Source organism: Cupressus sempervirens, chromosome 1 (assembly GCF_028749045.1).
Source record: "Cupressus sempervirens isolate cs-2001-9-10 chromosome 1, ASM2874904v1, whole genome shotgun sequence".
In the NCBI taxonomy this organism is placed as follows: domain Eukaryota; kingdom Viridiplantae; phylum Streptophyta; class Pinopsida; order Cupressales; family Cupressaceae; genus Cupressus; species Cupressus sempervirens.
Window position 1 is genome coordinate 86428046 of NC_143118.1, and position 21318 is coordinate 86449363.

At 34.0% G+C, this 21318-nt stretch overlaps 1 protein-coding gene across 1 annotated transcript in view; it reads left to right on the forward strand.

The window, feature by feature from the left end:
* LOC149576357 (small nuclear ribonucleoprotein SmD3b-like) overlaps nucleotides 1-17351 on the forward strand; it is a 47313-nt gene extending 29962 nt beyond the window's left edge. The window contains exons 2-5 of the mRNA XM_089816989.1: nucleotides 16106-16158; nucleotides 16326-16392; nucleotides 16644-16700; nucleotides 16841-17351. Coding sequence (XP_089673115.1) covers nucleotides 16106-16158; nucleotides 16326-16392; nucleotides 16644-16700; nucleotides 16841-16906 — 243 coding nt within the window. The 3' untranslated portion in view covers nucleotides 16907-17351. The remainder of the gene's footprint in view (nucleotides 1-16105; nucleotides 16159-16325; nucleotides 16393-16643; nucleotides 16701-16840) is intronic.
* The last annotated feature ends 3967 nt before the right edge of the window (nucleotides 17352-21318 follow it).

Below are 21318 nucleotides of genomic sequence, written 5' to 3' on the forward strand. Positions count from 1 at the left end.
TTGTGACATGGCGTAACCGCCTCCTGTGGGTCGGGTTAACATCGACATTTGTATTGGGCATTGAAAGTTTGAGCTTTTGGTGCAAAGACAAATGATTCTAACAATTGATATCAAAGCTTTGGGTTATAGGTTTGGGTCTTCCTTTAGTGGGTGTTGAAGGCCCAGTTGGTTTGCTCGCATGTAGTTTGTTCTCATTGGATATACTTAGAGGTTTGCCATTATTCTCAACATATTTATTCCTCATTTTTGCAAGTTATTGCATTAAATGTCGTATTAGATCATGATCTTGGCATTGTGAAGTTTAGGCATTTTTTCCCAATTTTGGATGTCATTTTGGATATACTATACGTTAAAACTCTTAACTTTGATATTCAGACTGGTCTCACTGTGCAGATCGCACATTCTTCTTCTCTCATAGAATACCATTCTAAAGGCTATTAATACATTACCCTTGGTTAAAGAATGAATCGACAATCCTTGGTAATGACCATTTATTAAGGATTAAACATCAACTAATTAGTTATGTTTGTTAATGTTGAACATCTCCTTCTATGCACCGATTTATACAAGGTATTGTGGGTCGACCTAGATAGGATATGAGGTGGGTGTAGTTGTAGTTATAGAACACACAATTGAACACCAAGTCTGCTCCTATAAACAACTCTGCCACAAATCGATACTTGCTGTGATAAATATATTTTAGAAAGAACAATCAACATTGTTATCCAATTTCAAGATCAGACTAAAAAGAAGATCAAAACAGCAAACATAGTTAAAGATATTACCACAGTTCTGATTATTAGATTTTGCAGAAACTTTTCATGGCATTAGAGCTTTGGTAGTCTAACCTAGGCTCTGCAAATTAAATAATCAGACTTGATATATATATCTAGCATCACTCTCCTATCTTCAATGGCATACACAATCAGCCCCGAGGACAGGTTTGATGGGAAAGAACACTTTGATGCCTGGAAATTCATAATCATGATGATTCTTGAAGAAAATGATGTAAAACAACACATCATTTTAGATGGAGTGAAAAATGATATAGTACCCATGCAAACGAAACATCAAATAGCATTTGATATGATGAATGCATTACTAAATGCATGAGGTTAATAATGCAACTAGAGTTCTCGCACTAAAAAGGCAACTTAATCATATACAAATAAAGATGGGAGAATCGATGAATTCTTACTTCCTAAGGGTTGCCAGTCTAAGAGATGAACTTGCAAGTATAGGAACCAACATTAATGACACAAAACTAACACTGATGGCTATAGATGGATTACTAGATTCATGAGAAACATTTGCACAAGGAGTAAGTGCTAGAGATAATCTTCCTGACTTCAATAGACTTAAGGGAGATTGTGTTTAGGAATAATTCAGAAAACTTAAGATTGAAAATTGAAAAGGGGAAAATTGAAAACTGAAGATAAAGAGCTTCATGTTCTTAATATAAATTCCTATAATGGCAAGAAGAAGCACTTCAAGAAGAAAAAGGGTAATCAAAAGAATGACAAACCAAAGAAAGATCTATCCAAAATAAAATGCTCTAGATGCAAAAAGTTTGGACACTAAGATCTAATTGCCCTGAGAATTCTAAACAGCAAGTGAACTGTACAAACATTACTAGGGAAGAAGATATCTATGATCTTGAGAATCGTGTATTATATTCGACACTATCAAATGAAGTCTCAAGTAAGGCATGGGTGATTGATAGTGGATAATCTCAACATATTACAAGATACAAAGAAGCACTAGACTCTATATCAGAAAAGGTTAATGGTAAAGTCACCATTGGTGATAATTCAACACATTTTGTCAAAGGAATTGGAAATTGCACCTTGAAACTAAAGTTGGGTAGTTCTATTCTTCTCAAAGGAGTACTTTGTGTACCAGGAATAAAAAATAATTTAATCTCGGTTACAACACTTGAAGATGATGGACACATTGTTGCATTCATGGACAGTAAAGTTATAACTTGGTCTAAGAACTCCTCATTTAAGAAAGCAAAATTGATTGGTCAAAGAAAAGGGTATTTGTATGAATTAAATTCAGAACCTAGTCAACCTCTTCAAGCCTTAATTCATGAAGCTGCTGATATAAATGAAATATGGCACAGAAGGTTAGGACATCTAAATTTCAAAATCTTATCAACTATGGAGAAGATGGTTACTGGTTTACTTAAACTGAATAAAGATCGCTCGAACATATGCAAAGGATATGCTCTGGGTAAGAACACCTAAAGTCCATTTCATGACAACACTAGAAAAACTAACAGTGTTTTGGAATTAATCTACTCAGATTTATGTGGACCTATGTTTGTTCCTTCTCTCAGAGGATTTTGGTACTATATATTTTTTATAGATGATTTCTCTAGGAAAACTTGGATTTACTTCTTAAAATGCAAAGAATCAAAAGAAATTCTTAAGAGATTTAAAAAATTTAAAACCTTAACTGAAAATTTATTAGGAGATAAAATTAAAACTCCTAGGACTGATAATGGAGGGGAATATACCTCAAGTTTGTTTAAAAGGTTTTCTAAAGAAATAGGAATCAAGAGGGAGTATACTGTTCCTTATAACCCGCATCAAAATGGGGTAGCAAAAAGGAAGAATAGAACAATTGTAGAAGCAAAAGCTATGATAATTGATCAAAATCTAGAATATTATCTTTGAGCAGAAGCCTCTTGTATTGCTGTCTATATTCAAAACAAAAGTCCTTACTCCTACCTTAGAGATAAAACTCTTGAAGAAGTCTTTACTAAGGTTAAACCCAATATAAGTCATCTTAGGATTTTTGGGTGCCCAGTATATATACATGTTTTAAAAGAAAAGAGAACTAAGTTAGGACCCTCCGGGAGGAAAGGTATTTTTGTAGGGTATAGTGAAACGTCTAAAGCATATAGGATTTTCATACCTGGTCAGAAAAATATTAAACTTAGTAGGGATGTAATTTTTGTAGAAAATTTAGTATTCAAAAAACCCCTAAGTTCTGAAGATCCCTCTTCCTTACCTAGTTCTGAAAGAAATACTGAATCTGAGTCTCAGAGGGAGAACATTGAAGAAATTGAAGATGAAATTCATAATCTTAATCTTGAAGAAACTCAAATTTTTAATAAAAGACCACTTTGGGCCATTAATACAGTAGAGGAAGCACAAGACTTCGTTGCACCATCTGAAACAATCAGAAAAAGCAAAAGACTCAAAAGATTTTCTAGTTATACAACAAACATGAATCATTTGTCTAAATCAGAACCAACCAATGTTTCAGATGCTATTAAATGTACATATTGGAAAGGTGCTATGACGGAAGAATACCAATTCATTCTGAAGAATGATGTTTAGGAAATTGTTCCTAGACTTGAAGGAAAATTTGTTGTTTCTTCCACGTGGATATTTAAAATAAAGCATGCTGCTGATGGTAGCATTGAAAAATATAAAGCCAAATTTGTAGCTAGGGGATTCTTTCAGAAATAAGAGATTGATTATGAAGAAACCTTTGCTCCTGTTGTCAGATACACCTTTGTAAGAGCAGTCCTAGCTATTGCAAAATCGAAGGGATGGGAAGTACATAAGATGGATGTAAAAACAACATTTCTAAATGGAAAGATTACATAAGAGGTTTATTTGGAGCAACCTGAAGGATTTGAAACTCATGATCCTAAAGTCTTTGTTTGCAGGCTTAAGAAAGTTCTCTATGGGCTTAAACAGACTCCAAGGGATTGGTATGAAAGAATTGATAAGTATCTCACTGGCTTAGGATTCTCCAAAAATGAAGCCGATCCAAATCTATATTATAAAAGGTATAAAGATGATATGGTAATTTTGATACTGTATGTTAATGATTTACTAGTAACAGGTGATGATCATCTCATAGATCGATGCAAGAAAGATCTAATCAGAGAATTCGAGATGAAAGATTTGGGACTCCTTTATTTACTTCCTAGGATTGGAAGTTCTGCAAAATTTTGACAATATTATACTTAATTAATCAAGGGAAGTATACATTAGATATCTTGAAGAGATTTGGAATGTGGTACTGCAAGTCTATGTCTTCTCCAATGGAGACTAATCTACATAAACTTAAAGAAGCAACAACATAATCACCTTCCATAGATTCTACTCTCTATAGACAGATGATTGGGTTCCTTATGTACTTGGTAAATACAAGACTTGATATGTGCTATGTTGTTAACGCCTTACGTTAGTTTATGTGTGAGTCAAAAGAGATTCACCTAGTTGCAGTCAAACACATTATGAGATATTTACAAAGCACTCTTAACCTTGGCCTCAAATATGAGAAAGTTGACTTGGATTTACATGGATTCACAGAGTCAGATTGGGGTGGAAGTGTTAAGGATCGTAAAAGTACTTAAGGATGTGGTTTCAATTTAGGATCAGCAATGATATCATGGATATGCAGGAAGTAGTCTTCAATAGCACAAAGTTCCACAAAAGCTGAATACATTGCAACAACAATGGCCTCTTGGGAAGCAGTTTGGCTTAGAAAGCTACTTTTGGGATTATTTGGTGAAGGCATGAATCCTATGATTATTCATTGTGATAATTAGAGTTCCATCAAGCTTTCTGTGAATTCAGTTTTCCATGACACGTCTAAGCATATTGAAATCTCTTACCTCTCTCCCGAGTGAAAATAGATCACTTCAGGAAAAGACTTGGTATGGTTGAATTGTATTTTATTTGTGTTCTTTAAATTATTAATAAAATAATTTTATTGTCAGGCTATTGATTGTTATGGGCTCCACCATTTGTATTCATTATTTTAGAGGTGACGATCTATGAGATAATGAACACTTGTATGAAAGACATTATGAGAGATGACGATCTCTTAGATAATGTGCTCATCAGTAGAGATCTATTGTCAAATCTAGATGAGTTTAAGATCACATTGTGATATAGACATTATTATGCCTATAAGTCACAATTTGGATAAATGAAGAATTTTATTATTCTCCAGAGTTTATCCTATGTTCTGGTAGATCTTAGCTTAGGATCATGTTGTGATAAAGGAATGCCAATACCTATGAGTCACAACTTGGATAAATGAAGAATTTAGTTGTTCTTCGGATTTTATCCTTTGTGTTGCATTTCATGCAATGTTGTTATCACTAGTGTAAGTGATAAGTCATATCACAAGATGGTAATATGACTTAGTATCATGTGTTCCATGATATCACATGCTCAAAGGATTTAGATAGATGTAGAGTATCAATCTATGCTTATTCATCTTAACTGATGATGCTAGATATGTTATCTCTTAGTATGATTATCAAGTTAAGAGGGATTGTTAAAACTCTAACTTTGATATTCAGATTGGTCTCACTGTGCGGATCACACATTCTTCTTCTCTCATAGAATACCATTCTAAATGCTATTAATACATTACCTTTGGTTAAAGAATGAATCAGCGAACCTTGTTAATGACCATTTGTTAAGGATTAAACATCGACTAATTAGTTATGTTTGTTAATGTTAAACATCTTCTTCTAGGTGCCGATTTATAGAAGGTATTGTGGGCCGACCTAGATAGGGTCATGTCCCTTTTAGGGACATGCCCTTTGGTTATATTATATGAGGTGGGTGAGGTTGTAATTATGGGACACACAATTGAACACCAAGTCTGCTCCTATAAACAAATTTGCCACAAATTGATACTTGCTGTGATAAATATATTTCAAAAAGAACAATCAACATTGTAATCCAATTTCAAGATCAGACTTAAAAGAGGATTAGAACAGCAAGCATAGTTAAAGGTATTAACACAGATCTGATTATTAGAATTTGCAGAAACTTTACACTATATTTTTCAATAGTTAAGCAATTTTTAAAGGTATTTGAAGACTATTGAAGTACCTCTAGTCCAAGTTTTAGGGCAGTTGGAGTAGGATTTAGTGAGTTAAAGTAGGATTAGGGCTTTGTCCAAATACTTTGGGAAGCATGTCTCTCAAATTTGAGAAAATTTCTTTTTAAAATTTAAAAGGTCTTGAAGGAGTTCATTTAAGAGTCTATAGCTCAAATTTTTAGATAAATTAGAACAAAAATGAGCGAGCTATTGAAAAATTAGGGTTTCCAATAAAATCATTCTCAAGGCTCTGCAAATCTGCCAATTTTGTGGAGGTTTTTCTAGGTAAGTGTTGTTTTGTGTTCTCATACCATTTACTCTTCATTTATGTGATTTTTTGGAAAATTATTATTGTTTATCATGACGGGGCCTTCTACAAGAAGCAAAAAGAATTTAGGATGAGGGAACAATTGAGGATATTATTCATAATTTAGAAATCAGCACGGTTAAGGAAATAACTTCTTTAGTAAAGAAAGATTGGAAGGGGATTATATATCAGCTGCAATGAGATATACAACACTTTAGAGAAGATTTTTTTGACGTAAGGAGCATGTTAATTGCTTATGAATGGACCAAGAAAGGATGTCTCAAGCAAAGAAGTTGAATCATATAGGTCCACACATTTGTATTTGAATTTTACTATTCATTTGGGATCTAGTAGTTGGATACCAAAAGTGGATATTTGTATGTTTGATGGCAATGATCCAGTAACATGGATAAATCAAATGGAGTTTTTTTTTTTGATGTGCATCAAGTAACAAGTGGGCAAAAGGCTATTATGACATCATTATATCTATATCCAGATCAATTAATTTGGTGTTGATGGCTGTGTAGTTGACGAGAAAAAAGGGGTCGTTACAATCTCATGGTCAATTTACATAGATGCTACAAGTGTAGTATAACAATAGTGTGACCAACAACTTCTCTAGCCAACTACCTAAACTTCAACAAAATCAAATTACTTTTAACAATTTCAATATCTTATGTATGAGAGGATACAATTCTTGATGAGAACTTGAATGACTTAATTTTAAAGACCACATTCAACATGAGATACACGTTCACTCCTACCTCTAAGAACGAGTCTTTAACATGTAGGGTAGAGGAGAATTACTTAATTTCTAGAAAGAAAGGGGTTAATGGGATAAGAGAGATAGGGTTCTCAACATCTTATCCTCAACTCACTAGATTACGACCACAACAAATTGAAGAGAAAAGAGCGAAAGATTTATTTTTACTTTGTCATAAAAAATACAATTGAGGACATGAATGCAATGAATGTGTGTTCTATGTGAAGGTCTAGGTAAGGAAGAAGAGGAAGAACCAATATTATTAAGTGACAAGGTAGATGAGGACTCAAATGATTCTCAACCAATCATTTCTCGTAATACACTTAATAGTTTTGCATCCCCAAAAACACTTAAATAGTGGATTTCTTAAAGAAGGAGAGAGTAATCATGTTGATAGATTCAATTTGTACTCATAATTTTCTCAACAAAAGGTTGGGTACAAATATAATTAATTTCAATGGAGGCCAACAAAATTAAATAACAAGAGTTTAGTAGCAGCAAACAGATTATAGTAAAATTATATAAATGCAGCACCTAGTTTTGAAAAGTTTCAACTCTTGCAAGGGCTGTTGGATTAATGAGAAGATGCGATTTTCCAGCTTAATTAAGATATAAAATGGGGGACATTCATTTGGAGGGCCAACAATTCTCATGCCATAAGCATTGTCAAAGCTTTTCAAGGCCATTTCCGTTCAAGGCGATTTGCCGAGGCGATGAAGTTGGTAGAGAAATGCAGAGTGTGGTTCATCTAGTTCTTGACTTTATTATATGTTAGGTTGCAAGGGTTTTCCTCTGAGGCATATGGACTTTCCAAGTCCGACTGATATTATGGTGTTGTTAGAGGTCACCAGGTAATTGCCCGCGTACACCAAGATCTAGAAAAAGAAGTTGAGGTTTAGTTCCCAATCACCTTAGAAGATGACATTGAAATGGCTCCATGCATACAACCTAGTGACATTTCAACAAATGAATTGCATTTTTACCATCTAGTGTTCTATCCAACAAGAACAGTTTAGAGTGGTATATGGTAAAAAATGTCAAATCTTGAAGATTTTTAGACAATTCGTTGTAGATGAATACAAGATGAGGAGGATGTTACCTAGGTTGTTGCTCAACATTATTGGGGCATGTAGGAACCAATTTTTAAATTTGCAAGATGGTGGGTTAACCACCAAGTGGGTAGAATGAGGGTGAGTAAAGTTTGCCTAATTTATAACTTGGTGGGGCATCTTGGGTTATAGTATCATAGATCGAATAAACCACTGAGAATTAGAATTAAGGAGGATAAACTCCACTAAAAATGGTGAACAAGGAAAAGGTAAGAGTATTGTTTGAGAAGTGCAATCGAGGAAGAGTAACTCATCCAATGCAAGATAGAGCAAGCATTAATGCTTATCAAGAATCACCCTAGTAGAGAAATTAAGAGAAAGGGGGTACTCTTGAGGAAGGCCTTGAAACCAAATGAGATGAAGTGATGACAGAGGCAAAAGTCCTTGCTAAAGAGGTAGAAGTCCCTATTGTAGAGGCATAAGTGTTTGCTGAAGAAGTAGAAGCTCCTATTATGAAGACAGGAAGTCCCATCTTGAAGAGGAAAAGAATGGAGGTATGGTGCAAAAACGTGAACAGTTGTCAATTTATGATCACCATGCTGCCATTCTAGATTGATTAAGAGAAAGGATGTAGAGAAGAACTAAGAAAAAAATTGATCTTGCACGAGTTACAAGAAATCCTAAACTGAGTCAACATGCCAGAGGAAAAGGAAAGACGAAATTTTCAAAGATCATAAGGGAAAAATGAAGGTCAAGTACTTTACAAATTGTAGTATCTGCAGTAGATAAAGGTGAGGACAAAATTACCTTAGAAGAGTATAATGTGACAACATTTGATCTGGGACATGCTACTGGGGAGAATGTCTTTGAAGAGTTTGAGGACTCTGCTTAGGCAATAAAGGAGAATACGAGAAAGTTGGAAAAAACATCAAAAGTTTAAGAGTGAGAACATGATCTAGGGAAGAGAAGTAGGCTTTTGTTCCTCCTATAGTCCTTCTAGCAGAGTTTGTTGAAAATATTGAGTAAATGAGAAGAGTTACCCAAGTGCTAAGGTTTGGGTGAAAAGCAATAAGGAGGTAGAGAAGCTTGTTGAAGACTTGGCACAAATGTGTCATGCCCAAACTACGGGGCAAAAACACACAATTTTTTTTTAAAAAGTATAATTAAATTAATAATTAATATAATGCTCAAGTTGATAAGTTTGCGATCACATTTCAAGAAAAGATTCTCTTCATTACATCATAAGTTTATAAACTCTTGTGGAGGAATACATTGTTAAACTGAAGCTCTCGATAATAAAATAATATCGACGTTTATTTCGTTTCATAATAATCTTAAAACAATAGATTTGAATTTCCTCTATAACATTATAATTAAAGATAGATTTGACATTTATTACAAAGCATCTTTCGTCTCATATTAGATTAAAAGAATTTTTAATCGAGTTCAACTAGATCAAGTTCAATTATAAATCTCTTAGACAATTATCGATTGACAATTTAATCGATATTGAAAAGTCACTTTAAGAAAACAATTAACTAGAATTAAAACATTATATATATATATATATATATATATATATATATATATATATATATATATATATATATATATATATATATATATATATATATATATATATATATATAATTTATTAACTTTAAATATTTCGACTACTTTAACATAAAAAAAATTATCTATCTAATCTTACTAAATTTAAATTTCATTTACTAACTAACTAAATCTAATGCCTACTAACTAATTATAAATCAATAATACTTTTAAACTAGTAAAAAAAAACATATTGGATTAGAACTAAAGTTGCACAATTTAGATGATGATAGAGCCTATAATTAATATTAATTTAGCATGATACTTAATTCATAACAAAATTAAACTTATCCTTTTTAATTCTAATAAAATCACCATTCAAACACCAATTCAATTAATACTAAACTAAAACTATAATTGCAATTAATATATATATTTAAAAAAATACTAACTAATTTAAAATCTAAACTATATTACATTTAATATTAGTTTGATACTAACTAACTTAATTTAATTCTATCTTAATTTTAAATGCAAAACTAAACTAAACTAATTAAATACCAATAAAACAACTTAACTAAACAAAGAAACTAACATAATTAAAACCTAAACTAAACAATACAATTAACTAACTTACAACTTTAATAAAATAAATTAACATCAAATAAATCCTAACTATCCTAACAAATTACTATCCTAAACTAACAAATAAAAAACATAAATCCTAACACTAACTTACCTATTCACCCCTCACATTCTACCTTACTCCCCCCAACATGTCACATCGACCCTTCTCCCCAAAATGCCCATCACGTCTAGATTGCGCTTCCCAAGCGCTACCACTTGGGACAGCGCACTGCCCAAGTGGGGCATGTGCTGACAGTGAGGTGGCGATGAGGACAGAAGGTAAGTTTACTTTAATGTTTTTAAACTTTAAAAAAAAAAAAAAATCTTAAACCAAAATGTTAATCCTACCTTTTACTTAATTCATCGACATACATATACATAAAACATTAAATGACGGACATCAAATATCTGAAAATAACATCACACAACATTAAATAATATGATATGTTCTAAGCATTAGATAATGTCTCGACATCTCGAGTAGTGAGTATCATAATGATAAAGTAACAACTAAGGCTACGAAGGGTCGGGGTGAGGCCTCACAAAATGAATGAAAGTGCATTACTGCCCTCTCCAGGATGCAATGCATAGATGAGTTGTGGGAGGATGAGCATCTTTACCAAAAAGAGTCAATCTCACAATTGCAATGCTAGTGTAGTGCTGTTGTCATGACAAAAGAAAAGTCTGAAAATTCTAGTGAGGAATCTACTTGATTGAGAAAGTGATTTGAAACTTTCAAAAGGTTCTCTTTAACAAAGTGGTAGCTTTGTTTACATAGAGAATGATTGAAGATAACACGATTGGAATTAGCCTAAAGGGCAAGCTGGAGTTCTTTTTTATCGAACTCCTCAAGAGATAACTTTGTGAACTATTCCATATTCTCAATATCACACATACTGTACTAGATTGGAAGAATAGTTTCAGTAAATGTGAAAGAGACATGCCCATTCTAGAATTCAAATGGGAAGCAAGACGAAGTGTCAACATAGATGAATCGGAGATAGTGTTGTCGAGGTTTGAAGCATTTAAGCAACATAATTTAACATAGCCTATTTTGGGCAAAAGGACATTAATGACTTAGTGGGAATCTTTCTCCATTAATAGGTCATCTTTGACCACTTCTTTACCATGTGAGTGGCTTTCCTCTGATTGGTTTGTGTGGACCCTTTTATTAGTCATAGATTCCTTTTCTCTACCCTAAACGTAATTGGGGGCCAAGGTGACGCAATTTAAGTTTTTTTACTATGTTCCAATTGGCCCACTCATTTGAATTTGAGACCTATATAAAGGGCTTAATTCTCAATTGTAAAAAGACAATTTGGAGGTTGCTGCTTATGAGCTACCAAGATAGTAAAGTTGTCATTGAAGTTTGGTGATTTCTTGATGTATTTTGGTGCTTGCATGTTGTCTTTATTCCATCACTTAGAGTAGATTTGTTTTCGAAGTACTTAGATCAATCCGATTGGTAATAATGTTATGGTGGAACTATCTTGCTTACACCTTTTGTCCTTAGGTGATTCCTATATGCAATGTAAGGTTGATTTTGAGCCCTTATGTGGATGCTTTACTTCTATCATTGGTGCACATTATTTGTGATGATGGTGATATGAAAATCATTTGCACAATCCTTGAAGAGTGCACTGACTTTATGTAGTTGAATTTGATGAAACAAAGTTTGGTAGATTTCATTGTAGCAGTACTCATCTGTCAGGTTCTTAGGATTTTAATAGATCTCAACCTTATGTAGTTGAATTTGATGAAACAAAGTTTGGTAGATTTCATTGCAGCAGTACTCATCTGTCAAGTTCTTAGGATTTTAATAGATCTCAACCTTATGTAGTTGAATTTGATGAAACAAAGTTGGTAGATTTCATTGTAGTAGTACTCATTGGTCAAGTTCTTAGGATTTTAATAGATCTCAACCATACTCTCATTTACTTGGTATATATTGTGAAATTCCAAGAAAAACATACGTTTTGAAAGCCCCCTTGTGATAGCAATATATCACGTTGACGATTGAGCTTATCCACAGTCAAGAATTGACATAAAAGAACCTTGTATGATCTTTTGCAATCTTAGAATATACATGAGTTTAGTCAAGAGAAGATAGGATACTTCGGTATAATTCTATTGTTGGTGCAGTCGTAGAGCACACACCAATAGGGTGTTATACCACTCTCTTGGGCTTAGTTGCGGTGAATATTCTAGGTGTCCTATCTTGCAATCTTTTCCAATCCCTGCTATGGTTGATTATTGGAAATGAAGCTATAGATTTAAGTATAAGATATTGATTGCTTATTTACTTTAGAAATTTAAATAGATATTATTTGATTTAATTATAGATTATTATAGAAAAATCAGGTATACCCCAATTTGGGACATTACACAAAGTACCTACAGCACCATAGTTTTTTGTATTGTTTGTAAGGGGACCCACCATCTCTATGGACTCAATGAGGATTTTAGAAATGAAGTTCACATCTTGGTTTGCCCCTTACAATCAATCTCCTTCAAAAACATTGTTCCTTTGAGAGACACTGCAACAACATATTTTAAAGTATGTTTTTGCTATCTTTTATCCATCAGAAATGATAAGAGTCTCAATTTTCAATCCAATGATCCTTAACTGATTTGGGTGACGTCTCTACATTTTTTTTTCTTGCCAATAAGGTGGTGCACTCCTCCTACCCCAAACCTATGAAATTGGAAGGGACACTTTTGGTTGTTGCCACCCTTGCTTGCTAATATGGTGATGTCACAAAGTTGAAAGGAAGACCACAGGGATAAGTGCAATGTGCAGGTAGTTTTTTCACTGTTGAAGAATGAGATTTTTGTTTTGCTCTTTTAGTCTACAGTAGCTTCCTCATGTTCTCTAATGTACGCATGAGTTTTTTTGTTTGACAATCCCTTACCTTGTTGACCCTTCACATACCCTAATCCCCTTTCCCACTTCTTGCACAAAAGTGATTCTCATTTACCATACAAGCTCTTAAATTCGACTCAACATTCATTACAGGTTTTTCCAATAAAGGACGTTGGGAGTTACTGCTACAGGTAAATTCATTGATTTTTTCTTTGTTGAAGGATAAGATCTCAGTTTCGCTCTTTTTGTCACAATATTAGCTTCTTCATTTTCTCTGATGTATGCCATAATGTTTTCGTTTGGTAATCCATTTTCAGTTGGTCCTTCATATCCTCCATTTGTTTCCCACTTTTTGTACTAAAATGGTTTTCCAATTGACTATAGGAGCTCTTAAATTGGGCTCCATGTTTATTGGAATTCCAAATGAGTGCCTCATTTTTTGGAATTTGTTAAAGCATCTTTATATATTTCTTTAAGGGGACGCTCCATCAATCTCAAATTTTCTGTTTGCATCAATACCTAATGAATTTGAATTCTTGGCCGTTCTTGCAATTTGATTTTGTTCTTATAGGAAATTATAAAATTTTAAATAAATAATATAAATAAATAAATCCAACCCTTCAATATGTATAAACTAGTGAAAGTTCAGAATGGACGCCAATTAACATTATAAGAAACAGTGAAACTTCTTTAAAAAATGAAGCTTAAAAAAGTCATGGAAATTTTGGTAAAAGATTAAAGAATCAGTTAAAATGCTTATCTTGAATGTTTAGATCTCCTTTGTGCAAGTTATTTTTGCGCCTTTGCCACTCTTAGGTCAAGCTTCTTTGAAAAAACCAGCTGCCCTTCAAAGTGCGGAAATGAGAAGGCAATGTATACAGAATTTAGAATGTTAGCAAAATGAAGTTTCATATTGGCAAAGTTAGGCATAAGAGGCATTGTAGGGTTTACATGCACTTCTTTGTTATTTTTTGTTTTCCACTGTTGATGTCTGCTGGAGCACATGAATATTTCTTGTTGCATTTTATTTTTGTCATAACTTGTACTGTTATCTTCTTTACTTTGAATCTGTATCAAGCTATGTCAGCTTTTCTTAGCAGGATGTTTTTCTCGAGCAGTATGGAACAGGCGAGGATGACACACTCTCTCACACACACAGACACATGCATGCGCGCTCACACACACACACACACACACACACACACACACACACACGTGCACACCGACGCGCATACACATGCACACACACACACACACATATACATAAACATACACACACACACACACACACATGTACATGCACATGTATTATTGTAACACAGGAAATTTTAATTATTCATATGAAAGAGCATTGACACAAAAATTAGCATAATTGTGTTTGTTTCTAACACAACCATCTTATATGTTCCTCTTCCTATTTCAATTGCTGTTGCTAACACTTTTAGGAGCTGAACCATAATATTTTTTATGGTTTTTACTGCCAATTTTTTTGAAAAGATTTATGCTCCCTACTGACTATATACAGCAGTAGGGAATAGGGATATATATATATATATATATAACAACTACTTTCAATTATTCATGTGTAAGGGCATTGACACAAAAATGAACATAATTTTGTTTTGTTTTGTTTGTATTTTGCAGCAATACAATCTAAGTAACTTCAAAATCATCTGACATGCCTCTTTTCCTTTTCCAAAAACTATAGCAAACATTTTATGAGCTGAATTAGAGTAATGATTATTGTTTTTATTGCCAGATATTTTTTATTATGATCTCCTCTCAATGTCCATGTTCTAATGAAGTCATACATGACAAATGCTATACACAAGCTTTAGTATGATTCTGGCGTTAATGACTTTACACATGCAGCTTTCATTATTCATATTGAGGGTATAGCTCATTTTAGTTCTCACTACTACTATAGCTGAAGTTAGTATTAACAGCCTCGTCAGTTTGACTGGTCCTCAGATCCATGCCATTCATTTTTAACAAGTAGAATCTCAAGCTGATTTTTTAAAGCACTATCCTTGGTGTCCATTGGTTTCCTTTCATTTTTTGCCTCACCGATATGAAGGAGCATAATGTTAAAATCTAATGTATAGCTGAGAAACATACAACTTTCCAGGGACCAGAAATTTATCCATACTCGTTTTAAAAAAAATTGTTCCCTGTTTTTTGCTCATGGAACATAGGTACAAAGTAAAGTAGAATTTCAGCAACCTTCCCGAAGACGATGTCATGCATAGGGTTGTTTATTTTGACACAAAAATGAACATAATTTTGTTTTGTTTTGTTTGTATTTTGCAGCAATACAATCTCAGTAACTACAAAATCATCTGACATGCCTCTTTTCCTTTTCCAAAAACTATTGCAAACATTTTATAAGCAGAATTAGAGTAATGTTTATTGTTTTTATTGCCAGATATTTTTTAAGACTTATGATCTCCTCTCAATGTCCATGTTCTAATGAAGTCATACATGACAAATGCTATACACAAGCTTTAGTATGATTCTGGCGTTAATGACTTTTAATGACTTTACACATGCAGCTTTCATTATTCATATTGAGGGTATAGCTCATTTTTAGTTCTCACTACTGTAGCTGAAGTTAGTATTAATAGCCTCGTCAGTTTGACTGGTCCTCAGATCCATGCCATTCATTTTTAACAAGTAGAATCTCAAGTTGATTTTTTAAAGCACTATCCTTGGTGTCCATTGGTTTCTTTTCATTGTCTGCCTCACCGATACGAAGGAGCATAATGTTACAATCTAATGTATAGCTGGGAAATATACAACTTTCCAGGGACCAGAAATTTATCCATACCCGTTTAAAAAAAAATTGCTCCCTGTTTTTCACTCATGGAACATAGGTACAAAGTAAAGTAGAATTTCAACAACCTTCCCGAAGACGATGTCATGCATAGGGTTGTTTATTTTTTATCATGGAAGTTAAAGTCCCCTGTTTAACGCCCATTTTTGGCTTCTCTAGGTAGTAATATAATGAAGATGCAGTCAAGTTTTTCCTTTATTTATTTATTATTGTTACGGTGTTAATGTATTTTATGTACTTACAGGATGGTAAAGTATCACAACTGGAGCATGTATTCATTCGTGGCAGTAGAGTCAGGTAATCGTTGATTGTGGATCTGTGCCGACTTTTACCTTTAGTTATGGCAGTTTCTTCATGTTTTGGGTAGATTTATATCATTGTATTTAAAAGGAGACTCTGCTTATGATGTAGATCCTTTATACTTTGTCTGAATAAGACCTCGATTCCACATTGTGTTCTCTCAGGTTTATGGTTATCCCTGATATGCTCAGGAATGCTCCTATGTTCAAGCGTCTTGATGCAAGGATTAAGGTATGGCTTTTCTATCATGAACGCCAGTGTGCTATTAATAAGTTTGGTCATGCTAAGATGGTTTAAGAATGTTTTTTGGAAATCACATTATGTAGTTTAGGAAGTCTGTGATGCTGAAGGGTATGCATACACTTAAAAGTGCCCCTAAGTACTTTTCTTGATGGGATTTAATCTGCTTAGTTGGCTTCAATATTTCTGGAGGTGTCACTTACCGTTTATGTTTTGTAGTAACATTATTTTTGAAATTCCAGGGAAGAGGATCATCACTTGGTGTTGGACGGGGACGGGCAGTGGCAATGCGAGCTAGGGTTAGTGATTCCAAACATAAATATTATCTTTTCACTTTGGAATGTGTGATAGAAGGATGGATAATTGAAGAAAGCTAAGGTGTATATGGCTATGGTGGACATATTAAACTTCTAAAATCATTTACTCGCTTGTCTTGTAGGCTCAGGCCACAGGGCGTGCAGCTCCTCCAGCGGGAAGAGCAGGCGTGGCTCCAGTAAGGAGATAGCCAGATAGGAAGAAAGTGTTTTACCCTCTTGATAATACTCTTTACATGCTGCTTGTCCAGCTTGAAAAGCAGGTGGCTCCAGTGAGGAGGTACTTTACGCGGAGAAAAGTGGTATCCGTTCATGGTACTGCTCTTTTGATGAGTAACTTGTTTCAGTTTTTTATATGGACCCACGGTCATATATATGGAATTTACGCGCCTAAAGGACTGCTTTTTAAACGGTTTTTAAATTTTTTGTGTTGTGAGCTCACCAGTAAAACCAGGTATTAAAGTTTTATTAGATGCTATTAATGGTCAGCTGCAAAGCCACATATCATGAGACGAATATATGGCTGCTCTTGGTCAAACTAATGTATGATAGAATAATTTAAAATGTCATGCATTGTACACAGAAATCATGAGTTTCAGAGATGTTTAATGTCATTTTTCCCAGTTTTTCTTGTTATAGTTCATCTGAATATGAGGAATCCGATTTAGTCAAGAAACTTCCCTTTTTGTTTATGTCAATGCACTGCGTTATAATTTGTGTACTTCTGTCATTTCGATGTGAATGAAATAAATAGATACTGGATTATAAGGGAAGGTGTAATTTGCATACTAGGAGAACAAAATCTGCTGGCATGGTATCTGGTGTCTTACCTTTGTCAAGAAAGTAGATCTCTCTCGCCCTCTCTACATCAATTAGCCTAGGATCAGTAATTAATTGACAATGATAAATGCTTCTGTATTAGTGTAATGAGTTGGGATTGATAGCTGAAGTAAATGCTAAATAAAATGTGGAATTGAAATAGATCAACGTGATAACTTGAGAAGATACGCTATTAGATGTCAGAAGTTGATTCTCCAGGGTGCTGAAATTTAAGGGCGGTCTCAGATGGAGATCCCAGATTCTGGAAATTGACCGTCTGTTGCTCTTGTTCAGATCCGTGTCTTTGAAATTGATCTCCACAAGTGTAGAAAGGGTCTGACATGCATAGTTGATCTGAAATTTATGAAACTGATATATTCATAATGTGGGCTTTAGAAGTTACCTTGCCTTTCATGTCTGCTATCTGAGTGTAAAGACAGCCAGTGTTTACAGTCACCACTGGAGAGTTGGCCAGGTTGTGAGGGTCAAAGTTCTCTGATAGACCTATAGCAGCCCTGGTCTACACCCTTGTGTGTAATGGTCGAGGGCTGCAGGCAAGCATGCAATGGTTGTAGGATGATGTGCTCTGATGTACATGCTGCTAGATTCTTTTTATTTCCCAAAATATTGTATGCCAGATGTACTCTATGACAAATGCCCTTGGGTATCCTGGATGATGTACCACGTGAATTGAAATAAATGAGAATGCCCTTAAATACAACAATGAACAACACAACTCAACATAAGCATGCACTAATTTGGCTTACAATTGAAAGATATACACTTCTAAATCTGATAGGGTGATGAAAAGTAGATCTAGGGATAAAAAGTGCAAATCTGGGGATCAATGAGAAGCGAATGGTTTTTGGAATATTATGAGCTGATTTTGTGCAGGAATATTCCATTTGTAGACTAATTATTGGTCTATGAAAAACTGCCCCTCGGCCTCCTCTCCGTGCCCGGGACAAGCCGTGGGCCTTCACCGCCCTGTTTCAATTAATAATCGTTGAAGACTGCGGCTATACCAATCATATGATGATGTACCTTATGTTATTGGTGCCTCTGGGCTTATGGGCAAGGTAACACCATCGAATGAAGACAGAAATGCCCAGGGCGCTATAAAGGGTTATGAATCCCTCTTCATTCGAGATGAGCTGCCCGTAGGGCCAATGACCCTGAAAATGACTGCCGCCCTGGCCTGACCATAAACAACAACGGTGAACAACACTCAAAGTGGGGCTGAAACACAAGGGTACTGTTATGCAATTTTCACCGTTATTAATGGCCAATAATGGTCATTAGTGAAAGCCCCCATATGCTGATAAGTGTGCCTTGCAGCTGTTGGTCAAATTAATTTATGAATAAATGATTTAAAAGGTCATGTATTGTAAACTGAAATCAGGAGCGAATGAGATATTTAATATTTGTTGTATTTGTTTTATTTTGTGATTATTAGAATTATACTAAATGATTATTAGTTGACAAGGCTTACTTTTGTAATAGTGTCAACATTTATTTTTAGTTATATTAATTTATACTCCAATCTCTATTTAAGGAAGTGAATTCTCTTTGATCATTTTCATGTTTTCTCATAGAATGTTAAAATTGGTTTTACGCTTGAAAATGTGGTTTTTTGGGATGAAATTCGCAGTAAAGGGTTTTGATAATGTTGTTTATTATTATTTTCAAAAAATATGGCCAAGTCTTTACCTTTGTTGAAGTCCAAACAAGGGTATTGTGAAGTAACATTACATAATAAATATACTTCACAAGTGCATGTGTTGTAAATATACGCCACTTGGAAAATTTACTATAGTAGAAAATAAGATTTAGATGACAAGTGCAATGGCTATGTTTAAACTAATTGCCATGGTGTTTGGTATATTATTTTTTTGTAGAGCGTTTGGAGGTCTAAAATACAAAATGGAATTTCTTGGAATGTAGATATTCCTTATATCAAGTGTGGAGTTAACAAGTAGATCTCTGAATGGTTTCGGAGTCACTGTATTCAGTAATAAGAAAGTGTAAGTAAACTGCCTCCAAGAGCTTTTTAAGTACCCAATTATTGCAGTACTAGATGGTATCATTAGTGTAAAGAAGAATGAATGTGATTAGCTTCTATATCTCGATATTATGGAAGATGACAATTTGGAGCTTGTTGAATAAGAAGAGTGTAGGTATAAATCTTGGTATGAACTTCCATCATGTAGCTAGTGATGGTGATTTTGATGGAGTGGAATTCCTCTTGATTACAAACAAAGAGAAAAAAAACTTGCTTATGGGTATTTTGAAGTAAAATATGCTAAGGTGCTTACAAGCTTGGGAGAAATGGATCTTGGAAATCATGCCCATAGAAATGGTTATGGTGCAACTTATGGCGTTTTGTGAGTGTAGCTCATAGTAGATTGTTGTCCAATAGTTTGATAGATCAACACTTTACCCTAACAACTAAACTTTTAGGAGGGTTTGAGTTTGTCTCATGGATTATTACTTTTTAAATTTGAAGGTTGTCAAGATTGTGATATTGCTAGTAGGATTCAAGTTTTTTTTTTTTGAGTCAAATTTGTTGACCCATTTTTCATGACTAGTGGTTCACATGAATTCATTTCTAATGAGAACAAATGGAACACTTTATACTCATTGCATCTTGGTGATGCTCATAGAGGTGAAGCACCGAGACATTGTGGGAGGTTACCCAATCCACTACTCTTCTGACACAAGCACATTTAACTAAAAAGTTTATTCCATGGTTAAACCCACTCTTAATTTTGAAAGAAAGGTAAAAAAAAAGAATAAACATACACAATCAAACCCATAAGTAAATCCACTTGGCTTGCAACCCCAAATACAAAATCTTCAACAAGTATTGCGCCTTATGAACCATTCATGAGAAAGTCTCTTATGCTCATCAATTAATAAGTAGACTATTTTTCACAAGTTAAATTGTGATATTGCTTTTAGGATTCAATTTTGTAGTTTTTTTGAAGACAATTATTTACTCATTGACGCTCGTTGAAGGTTTCACAAATGGGCTTGCAAAGAGTGTTTAACCATGGAGGGAACTCTGTAGTTTAGGACTCAGATGGGTAACGCTTCAAGTTGTTCTAATGCTTCATCTTTGTGAGCATCATCTAGATGCAACGATTGCAAAGAGTTCCATTCATTTTCACGAGAGATGGATTCACATGAACTACTACTCATGAAACATGTGCCAATGAGTTTGACTCTAAAATGTTAAACTGTTGAATCCTAATAGCAATATCAAAATTTGACTTGCTATGGAAAATATCTCCTACCTATCAAAGGTCAAAATTGTTGTAGTCTTGCAATTTTTCTTTTTTGTTAATTCTTAAATTGTTTTCTTCAAAACTTGATTCAAATACATATCTAAATTAATTTATTGCCTTTTCACTTTTATGGGACGAGAGCATGACTTAGTTGAGTAGGACTTAGATGGGTAATGCTTCAAGTTGTCCTAATGCTTCATCTTTGTGAGCATCATCTAGATGTAATGACTGCTAAATGTTCCATTCATTTTCATGAGAGATGGGTTCACGTGAACTACTACTCATGAAAAATGTGCCAATGAGTTTGACTAAAAAATGTTAAACTTTTGAATCTTGATAGCAATATTAGAATTTGACTTGCTATGGAAAATATCTCCTACCTATCAAAGGTCAAAATTGTTGTGGTCTTTCTTGCAATTTTTCTTTTGTGTTGCTTCTTAAATTGTTTTCTTTAGAACTTGACTCAAATACATAACTAAATTAATTTGTTTCTTTTT